Here is a 10,836-nt window from a genome sequence, read left to right on the forward strand (position 1 = left end):
TCGTTTCATTCTTTCCACCAGAAGTGTTTTTTAATCTCTTGGTACATCTTAGATCCTCCTGGATGTATGCTGATCTGAGACTGATATGATTTTTCCATTATTTCTTTTTTCATTGAGCTAGGCACACAAATACGGTCATTGTAGAAAAGTATTCCTTATGAATTGATGACGAAATTTGTATCAGTACGGAGTTTTGAAATTTCTTGGTCCAATTCTTGATTTTACTTAATTCTGGTATGAAATTCAGGTTCGATTCTCAATCCAGCCAAGTGCCCACGTGAATGGATGTGTACCCATTCTCTTACTTCTTTCCTTTCCAAACAAGCCATGCTAATCTTTCTACTTAAAGCATCAGCCACTACATTAGCTTTACCTGATTGACAAAGAATGGAACAATCGTAATCTTCCAAATATTCAATCCATCTTCTTTGCCTCATGTTCAGCTCTTTTTGAGTAAATAAATACTTCAAGCTTTTGTGGTCTGCATAAATATCAAAAGTGGAACCATACAAGTAGTGTCTCCATTTTGCTAATGCAAACACTATTGCTTCTAATTCCAGATCATGAGTGGGATAACTTAACTCGTGATTCTTTAATTTTCTAGATGCATATGCAATAACTTTATCGTTTTGCATCAATACACATCCAAAGCCTTCTTTTGAGGCATCTGTGTAAACCACAAATCCTTCTCTTCCTTCTGGTAAAGCTAATACAGGTGCACTGGTAAGCATTTCTTTTAATTTGCAAAAACTTTTCTCACACTCATCATTCCACAAGAAAGGGTTGTCTTTGCGAGTCAGCTGTGTCAGGGGAACAACAATTTTTGCAAAATCTTTAATGAATCTTCGGTAGTATCCTTCTAGGCCGAGAAAACTTCTAATTTCTGTGATGTTGATTGGTTGTTTCCAGCGAGATATGGCTTCTATTTTTGTAGGATCTACTTCCAGTCCTTTCTTAGAGATAAAGTGGCCAAGAAATGACATTTTTTCTAGCCAAAATTCACACTTACTGAATTGGCATACAATTGATGTTCTTTCAAAGTTTTGAGAATCAATCGTAAATGTTGAGCATGTTCCTCATGACTTCTTGAAAATATGAAAATGTCATCTATGAATATGACAACGAATTTGTCCATGAATGGTTGAAATATTCGATGCATCATATCCATGAAAGCTGCAGGAGCGTTGGTTAATCCGAATGGCATTACCACAAACTCATAGTGTCCATAACGGGTATTAAAAGACGTTTTGGAGATGTAATCCTCCTTAATTCTCAATTGGTAATATCCTTATTGCAAATCAAGTTTTGAATATACTTGAGATCCTTGTAAGACATCAAACAATTCTTCGATATGCGGTAGAGGATATTTGTTCTTGATGGCAACATTGTTAAGTTCTCGATAATCAATACACATCCTTAGAGTTCCATCTTTATTTTTGACAAATAATACAGGAGCACCCCATGGAGATGTACTAGGCCGGACATATTTCTTGTCCATGAGCTCTTGTAATTGAAGATTTAATTCTTTTAACTCTGAAGGTGCCATTCGGTATGGAGTTTTAGATCTGGGTTGTGCTCCAGGTATTAGATCAATGGAAAATTCTACGTCTCTCTGAGGAGGTAAAGTATTGATCTCTTTAGGAAAAACTTCTGAAAATTCTTGTACAACTGAGATTTCTGAGATCTTGAGTTGATCTTTTGGCTTATTTATCAAATAAGCTAGAAATCCTTGTCCGTTGTCTTTTAGTATAGCCCTAGCTTCTGCTGTTGATACTATTCTCATGGTATGGTTAGCTTTGGAAATGATTGGATCAGAAGTTTGAAGACAAACTTCTTTTGTGTAGCAATTGATTTGGGCTTGGTGTCTAAATAACCAGTCCATTCCAAGAATAATATCATAGTTCTTGATAGGTAGTTCAATCAAATCTTCTAGATATTCTTTTTCTTGGAAGTTTAAGGGACAGTTTTTGTAAATAATGTCAGTAATCATCGTTGTCCCTAAAGGTGAGCTAATTTCGAAGCTATATGGCAGCTGCTCCGATAACAGTGGTAATTTATGTACAAAAACTTTTGAGATAAAAGAATGAGTAGCTCCTGGATCAAATAAAGTTTTTGCAGAACTGGATAATATGGTAACAGTACCTTCTACGACTGTAGTGGGGTCAACATCCTCCTCTTTGTTTCCTAAGAGGGCATAGGCTCGAGCAGGTATCTTTGGCTTTGTTGTGGGTTGAGTCTTCTACGTTCTTTTTGGACAATCTTGAATACCGTGTTGCTCACTTCCGCAAATAAAACATTTCCCACCTTTTCTCCAGCACTTTTCTTCTTCATGATTTGGTAATCCATAATATCCACACTTTTTATTGTTGTTTCTTGGAACTTTTCTTTTGACAGCTTCTCCTTGCCTGACTGGTTGTGTTCTCTTTTCAAATTTTCTTTTCCGATTATTATCCTCAAAAAGGTTGGGCTTCCTGATTTTCTTTTCTTCTTCTTCTTTTTTAAGAAGTGCCTTGATGTCTTCTTCCACTCGTAGAGCTTGATTAACAGCAGAAATATAATTGGCAACTTCTGTGGAAAATGTTGCCCAACGAATATCTAGATTTTATCTTTGAACAAATTTTTTTCTTTTTCTTATCTCATCTTCCATGTAGTGTGGTGCATAATGTATAAGACGGTGGAATTCTGCTTCATATTGAGCTACGGTCATGTCACCTTGGACTAAATCCATAAATTCACATTCTCGGGTATTTAATATAACTTGAGTTATACATTTACCTTCGAATTCTTGCAGAAAATTGTCCCACGTTTTTGGGGTGTGATTCTTTGTACGCTTATGTTCCACCGTACGCCACCAGTTATGAGCTGCTTCTTCAAATAAGTAAGTGGAAAAATTCACCTTTTGTTCTTCAGAATAAGTAAGAATAGAAAATATTTTGTTGATTTTGCTTAGCCAAGATTCTGCTTGATACGCATCTGGTTTGCCTTCAAACTTTGGCGGTTTGAATCTCAAAAATTTCTCAAGAGCTCGATCATTTGCCTCAATGTGATGTTCTCGAGCTTGATCATGAGGTCGTGGATGATTTTGCTGACAAAACTGAACAAATTGATGTATTATTTCAAACATATTTTGTATGTTTTGTTCTTGGGGGGATTGTGTTGAGCTTTTCTGGAATTTCCACCAGTTGCTGAGTTGTGATCATCTTGAGGGGGAATGTCTTGTCCGATTCTGGCTTTAGCACTATTTTGTGAAGACGTCATTCTAAACACATAAATATAAAATACGAACATATTCACTATAATATATAAATGTACATAGTTATTTCAGAGGGTAAACAGTCAGTTTTATTTATAAACAGGACATGTTTCAAATATTTACAATACCCAAGCATAATACAAACAGAACTAGCAAACTGGGTCATCATGCCTACAAAAAGTGATGACCTTGATAATCATCATACCCACAAAAGATGATAATTATTAATACTAGTTATATACTAGTGCCAAATAGTCATTGTCTTCATTCGTCGTCTGAGAGATCTATAAAAGTTGTGTGGCTCGAGCCTTCATTTGTGCTTGTGGTTCCCATGGTAACATTTTGATCCGTATTCGGCAGTGATGTATGTGGTTCAACAGGGTCCGTTTCATAAATAAGCTCATTTTCATTTTCACTTTCAGGTAGGATAGTCATTGGAACAAGTTCATCTACTCCAAATACAAAGTTTTCCCACATGGGGTCAGGAAGAAATTCAACTTCCGGTGACTGCAACAGATAATCTGTTACCATAAAGGGGTTTTGATCTATTGTTGTGTTCATGACTCCAGTATATTCTACAAAAAGGGCTGGTACATACGGTGGAATATTGTTAGTCAAGCTAATTCTGGTTTCAAATGTGTTAGTGATGGGAGGAGCAGTGGTCTGATTAGCTTGATTTGTGTAAGATGGACCGATAACACCAGGTTCCATTCCGTGGATAGATTGATAAACTAGTTCACGCCCATGCATGATTAAGTGGCCAATGTGGATCGAAGGGTGTGATACTCCTTTTAAGAAACTAATCAAACCTCAGTCATAGAATTCATGCATGTCTAGTAAGTATATAAGAGTGCGGTCTCTTTCATACAGTACATGACACAATTCTCCATAATATGCTAGATTATCAGCCCTCATCCGTTCTTCAATAAATCCATGAAAAGTATCAGTTGTTCCAAAGGTTTCAAAATGCTCCTGATACATATTCACTAGACATTTCAAATCCGAGTTTTCTTTGCTTAATTTTGTTATTTCTTCCTCCATTTGTTTAATGAGTATAGTTTGTTTTTTCTTTGATGTCCCACTAGACTCTGTCATCCTGAAAAGAGACATTTCAATTATGAAGAAACACGTAAAGATTAACATATGACATTATAATAAATCTTAGGCTCCTGTCTCTAATACCCTAAGAAACCATGCTCTGATACCCTAAGAAACCATGCTCCGATACCTCATCTGTGACGCCCGGTTTAGGAATTCATTATTCCCTTACTAAGTGCAACATTTTCTTACAATCTTTCTTTATTGAACTGCTATTCTTATTTTTACCATTATTATTATAACAAAAGATATTGCAGATAAATATTTCCTACTATCATTTAAAGATATATACAAGTATTTACATTCTTATTTCAAATATGTACAATTATTTTACAGCGGAAGTTTAACTTTTATTTATAAACAGATCATCACAACTTTCAAACGCTCTTATTTCAGCTTCAGTTATTTTCCTCATGTTCCAATTCTATGGTTCCTGTGTCTGGAAATTACAATAGACGAAAAGAAACAGATTGTTAAATTTTTGAGGACTTAGTGAGTTTAAATTAATATATAGCTTTTAAATAAAGTAAAATAGCGCTTCATTATAATTATGCATGAAATAATAGGCATAACAATTTAGATGTTATGAATGTTATGCAATGGAATAATAGATAAATAAAAATTTCATAAATTAACATTGGTGGCTCTAATTGAGCACTTTTTACGAGCCGGGTGAATCATTCTCCGGACCGAAATATTCGGTGCGCGTTGTTCAGATGAACCATATACCCGAGACTTTTGACCCTTTGTTCATTGGACTCATTTTCCGAGCCGAATCCACGTTGTCCAGTGGACTCAATTTCCGGACCGAAATCCGTTGTCCATGACTCAATTCATTAACGATATATCAATCCATTCATAAATATGCAAGAAAAATATATCAGTAATTGAAAAGAACTGTGGATGATATTTGAACATTAAATAAATGCTATTGAAATTTCCAGGCCAAATGCCAAAAGCTTTAATAGAAGAATGAATAGTAATTTCCTCACCTGATAACTTACAGTTTAGGTTTGATTAGTAATCCGAATTGTTGAAGCAAGTCCTAAAAATATATTATGAATGATATTTATATGTTAGAGTTTTAAATAAATAGCTGATCATTTCCAGATTATTTTTTTGTTCAAAATTTAACCTGGTTGATTTTACTTAAGTTTGAAAAATTCATATTAATTAGAAGATATCTCTAAACATTACGAAAGTTGGCCAAAAAGTCGGAAATATCATCAGGAAAGGTCGGCCGCCGGAAAATCGCCGATACGGCGGTGCGTGAGATACGCGAGCCGACAGTTCCGGCGCGTGACTAGCCTTCCGGTAGCCACGCGCAGCCGGTTTTTTTCCAGGTTATGTAACTTTTTAAGATCTTTAATTCTTATGTTGAACGTATTTTCAAATTCCTACCCGATCAATACCAGATTTAAATATCGTCCTATGGTGAACTAAGGTACTCCGGCATTCCGAAAATGTTAGTTCCGACAATATTTTGGAACGACGGATGGTATATACCTTATCTATGCAACAAGAGGTACAACTTTTGTGTTCAAGTCAACCTCTAGTTTGGTGTGTAGCTATAAGAAAGATGAGCGTAGATTACCTCGCTTGAAACGGGATTTTGTTGCCGTTTCTCGGAATATCTTTGTTTGATTTCTTGTTCTTTGGTCGATCCTTTTACGTCACCTCCAGTGCTATATTGCTTTATGATATGAGGTGAATAGTTGGTGATTTATCGGAATTTTTCGGAAAGGGGTATAGATTTTCCTCTATTTTCTTCTTTTTTTTTTCCTTTCCTTTCTTCTTCCCTTTTCCTCTCTCGGCTGGTCTTCTTTCGGTTGGAAGAAAGTGCAGTATATATAGCCGTAAATCATGCTTATCCTTTTATTATTATTATTATTTATTTATTTTTATTTATTTATTAAATAGAAAAATGTTATGTTTATCCAAACTTAATATTATTATATTCTTGTATCAAATTATTATATTATATTAAACCTATGTATTGAACTTAATTATAATTATTGAACTTAATAATTATTGTACTTAATTACTTAACATATATGTTGAGCTTAATTATAATATTTTATTATATTTTGGGTATTTGGTTTTGGAATGGGAACCTCATAGTACTTGATGAATTTTTAAGCGTATTGTGATGTATTTTAATGTATTTCTAGATACTTTGGACAAATAAAATATGTATCGACAAAAAATATGATAAAATTTTAAAAATGAAAATAGTAAAATTTATACTAATAAAAATGCATTTATGCACCTTTGTTTTTTTAGGGTGTCACAGTTTACGTGTATTCGAGAGCAGGGGGTTGAAGGTCATGGCTAGGGCAGTGCAAGAAGGCTTGTTTGTGGTCTAGGATAGTTTGGTTGGAGTCTGGTCTGGGCCGAGTGAGCATAGGAAGGTTTGGATTCGAGGTGGAAATTTATAATTTTTCCCCGCAGGTATTGCGCCGTGGTGCTGCCCAGTTGGCGCTGCAGTGCTCGAGCTTCGGCTCTTGTAGCACCGCAGTGCTAATGCATGGCGCCTAGGCGCTTACAAGCGTCACAGCACTACTCAGCCAGCGCCTAGGCGCTAGTCCTACATTTGAAAGTTATTGATTTTGATGAGCATGGTTCATTTTGGGTGTTGATATGTCAATGTGTCCAAGGTTATTGATGGTTTAATTGAGTCATACATTTTTTGGTTAGGATACTTTGAATTATGGTTTAAGTTTGGGTAAATTCGGGCTAAAACGGGGACTCCGGTCTAAGTTTTAAGCGAATTATAGAAGTTAAGGTTTGAGCTCGAGTTTCTGTCTAAAAAATGATTAAAAATATTTTTTTTAATGCATTTGGTAAGTTTGAATGGGAAATGATCGTTTTGCACCGTGTTAGGTTATCAGTCCTGGTAGTGCCTCGACAACCGATATTGCATATGAAAAATGTATATGTGGATATTGAACATGAATTTTTATGTAAATGCTGGAAAATGCGTTGCATACTGGAAAATACGTTGCATGCTTGGTTTAAAGCAAATTTATGTATTTGCATGAATTTTACAATTAATGAATACGATGATATGTTTTGAAGGAGGTGAGTTGGTTGTGACTAATACGAACACGAGCATGTAAGGCCAAGGCTCAGTGGATGGGTAAAACTGTCGCTGATGTCCCCGCCGCCGGATACCGCAGTTATACGTAGATGGATCCATCGACTTAAAGCTGATACGAAAGTCACAACTAATGATCTGAATTCAACAAGGAAAAATGAACACGTATATGTTGATACAATATGACATGATTCGAAATGAATATGTTTACGCTTATGTTTATATTTTTGAAGATCATGAAACTTATTTTAATTATATTACTTTTCACTGTTGCTTGATATGTGTATGTACTTATTATTACGGTTCAGGTGTGTTGAGTCTTTAGACCCACTAGGTGTGATTGATGCAGGTGATCATGAAGATGTGGAGACTGGAGGCGCTGAAAACTGAGTAGGCGAAGCTGGAGGTGCACTTGTTAACCCGAGGACCTTGCATTTCTTCCGCATAATATGATTAGAAGTCATGGGTATTAAACAGTAGTTTCACATGTTTATGATTTTTGTTTATACTATGGTGATTGTCGTCCGAATTTTAGATGTTCGATGGTGTTCTTTGTTAAACAGTAACTCATCGTTGTTGTCACATTTTAAGATTTTGTGTAACTGCATTTATTTTTAGTCAGTGTTTGAATGAATTTTAAAACACATGATTAACTTATTTAAATGTTTATGAGTGTGTGTATTTTCGGTCATAGCTTTTTTTAAAAAAAATTCAGTAGAATTAAGTAGTAGACGTTTATGTTGTTGTCCAATTGAGCCCGACGTGTTGGAGATGATAACCAACCATCCCACACCAAATAATGGCTGGAATTTTTCAAGTTGGACGCGTTGTTGTGTGATATGGAATTAGAAAAAAAACCACTTTTCGACCAATTGATCGGCGACGAATGTGCGACTAGGGTCGATCATCCATGGGCAGTAGTTGTCAGCCAGAAATTGAACTGGAGGTGGTCGTACGACATTTGAATTGAAATGGGGGACTAGGGTCAATTTCGATATTAGGGCTTGGGTTTGATTTCAATTTGGAGATTTTTTTTATTTAAGGTCCTGTTTTGTATTATTTGATTTGAAAATTTCGAAAATTCAGTTTTTATCCAATTTATTAAAAATTATTAATTTGAAATTTTGGTTTATTTCAAAATTAAGAATTATGAAATTTTTGGAATTTTGATTTATATGCATGTTTTAGTTGTTAATTTATAAAATATTATGAAAATTCTAAAAGTTTGTTTTAGAAATATTGATAAACCAAAATTATGATACGAATTATTTTGAATTTATTTGCATGATATATATTAAGTAAAAATTATTTGTAATTAATTGTTATTTGGGTATTATGCAATTTTAATATTATGATTATATTTATTGTCATAATCATTTATGCAAATAAAATTTAAGAATTGTCATGGAGAGATTCACATCTTGTTCATATATTTAATTATTTATTTTGTTCTACATAATTTTATATGAACAAAGTTAAAATGTTAAAAATAAAGTTACCAAATAAATAAAAAATTTGGCTTATAAATATCTACATTATGAATAATTAAGTAAAAATAATTATGAAATACACGTGAAAACATAATTTGAGAGAGTTCTCCGTAGACCGGTTTAAATTGTCTTGACTTATCACCGATCTCCGTGTGAAATTATGTTCTGCCTAGTAATTAGGTATTTAAAGGCTCTTAGCCTTATTTATCTTTCCTCGGAGCATTCTTGAAAAGTTTTGATTGTGATATTAAATAATTATAATATAAAGAACTAATTAAAGGAAAAATTATGTCCAGTGAACTTGTATAATTTTAAATAATTAATGTTTATTCACAATACCCTTAATTATGAGAAATTATTCATGATGATCATATGAAAGGACATTTATTATAGTAAATTATTAAAAGCATATATATTTATATGTTTGTGATTTTATGTATTAGTGATTCGTATAATTCTAATTTATTTAAAAATAGCCACAACAACTTTAATTGAATTAACATTATAAATTAATTTTCAATAACATTTAGTTGTAACAGAGTTAATTTACATAAAATTATTAATCATTTTGATAATAATTGGAGATGAAAAATTATGGATAAGTAAATATTTAATGCATAAAGAATTCAATATCCTAGTGATTCGTATGATTTTAATTGATTGAAGAGTAGCAACATCATCTTAAATTGAATTAAAATTATACATAAATCATATTTCGTCATACGGAATATAAATTGTAATTAATTATTTTTGAATAGTAAAATTTATCCCACGAGAAATTTCATTATGTTAAATATAATCAATTATGATATGATATGATATTGAATTATTTTCTTAATGTAATTACGCGGATTAAAAATAGAGTATAATTCAATAGTTATATCATTAACTTGTATGAATCTAATTGAATTAAAATTTAGCCCACATGAAATTTTTATGTAAGCGATTCATACATATCACATGATTTACATGGATAAAACATTACATATGGTTTAATGCTTCATCTAGCAACATTATCATGTATTCTATTTATTTATTTATTTTACAACATTATGTCCTGTTAATTACCCTGATATTAGTTTTGCAATTCCCGAGATTCAAAGTTATAATTATAAGGTGCGGAAGAACAAGATTATATTCTTCATTTAGGCTTAGTGAACACTTATTTACTATTACCGAAGATGAACCACTTGTCATTACTGAATTCAACTTTTCATATGACTATGTTTATGAAAAGTGGGATATATGCAATGGTTTCTCAAATAATTTCATATATATCGATATTTCTGCTGAGATCAGGGGTTCGATCGAATAGTGAGATAATGTTCTTATAATCACAAGAACCTTAATTATATAGTTTTCTTTTTTAAACTCACCAATATTCGAGTTCATGACTATGTAATACACATAAGGGAATATAACAACTCGGTTTAAAGCTATTGTGGCTGCGATATTGAGATATTTCTAGTTCATAGTATTTGAACACTCTCGCTCAATATCATGATGTAGAGGCCCGTATTTCGTATTCATATTTTTTTTTTTTTGCGGAATTATTAAAATTTTTCTAAATAAATAAATAACTTGCTTCAAAATAAACATGTAAATAATTGCAACTTTAAAATAACAGCGGAAGGAAATATTGTTTCAAATACCAACTTAAAAATAATCCAACATATTAAAACTGAGTTTAAACATAATATTAAAACTGAGTTTAAACATAATAAAAATGCATAAACTAAAACATGAGGTCCTCGGGTATACTACTGCTGCCCCAAGATAGTTCACTGATCTACGCCCTCCGTCTCGACCTCATCGGTACCTACAACAATCAAGTCTAGTGAGTCTAAAGACTCAACATGTATATATCGTGAATAACAAGTAAATATACAATAAAATCG

General features: G+C 33.0%; 1 protein-coding gene across 1 annotated transcript; it reads right to left on the reverse strand.

Moving 5' to 3' along the window:
- Positions 1–221: 221 nt before the first annotated feature.
- LOC140989405 (uncharacterized mitochondrial protein AtMg00860-like) lies at positions 222–983 on the reverse strand. The gene is made up of 2 exons (XM_073458607.1): positions 506–983; positions 222–373 (listed from the first exon to the last, which is right to left on the reverse strand). Exons 1-2 carry the CDS (start codon positions 981–983, stop codon positions 222–224), a joined length of 630 nt encoding a protein of 209 aa, XP_073314708.1.
- Between the last annotated feature and the right edge of the window lie 9,853 nt (positions 984–10,836).

The sequence above is a fragment of the Primulina huaijiensis genome, chromosome 12, assembly GCF_012295235.1.
Source record: "Primulina huaijiensis isolate GDHJ02 chromosome 12, ASM1229523v2, whole genome shotgun sequence".
Taxonomy (NCBI): domain Eukaryota; kingdom Viridiplantae; phylum Streptophyta; class Magnoliopsida; order Lamiales; family Gesneriaceae; genus Primulina; species Primulina huaijiensis.

Excerpts from the sequence above, each read along its gene's own strand:
- LOC140989405 (XM_073458607.1), bottom strand. The coding sequence starts at position 983 with ATGTCATTTCTTGGCCACTTTATCTCTAAGAAAGGACTGGAAGTAGAT. Across the intron at positions 374-505 it reads ATGGAGACACTACTTGTATG|GTAAAGCTAATGTAGTGGCT; the intron begins GTTCCACTTTTG and ends TTTGTCAATCAG.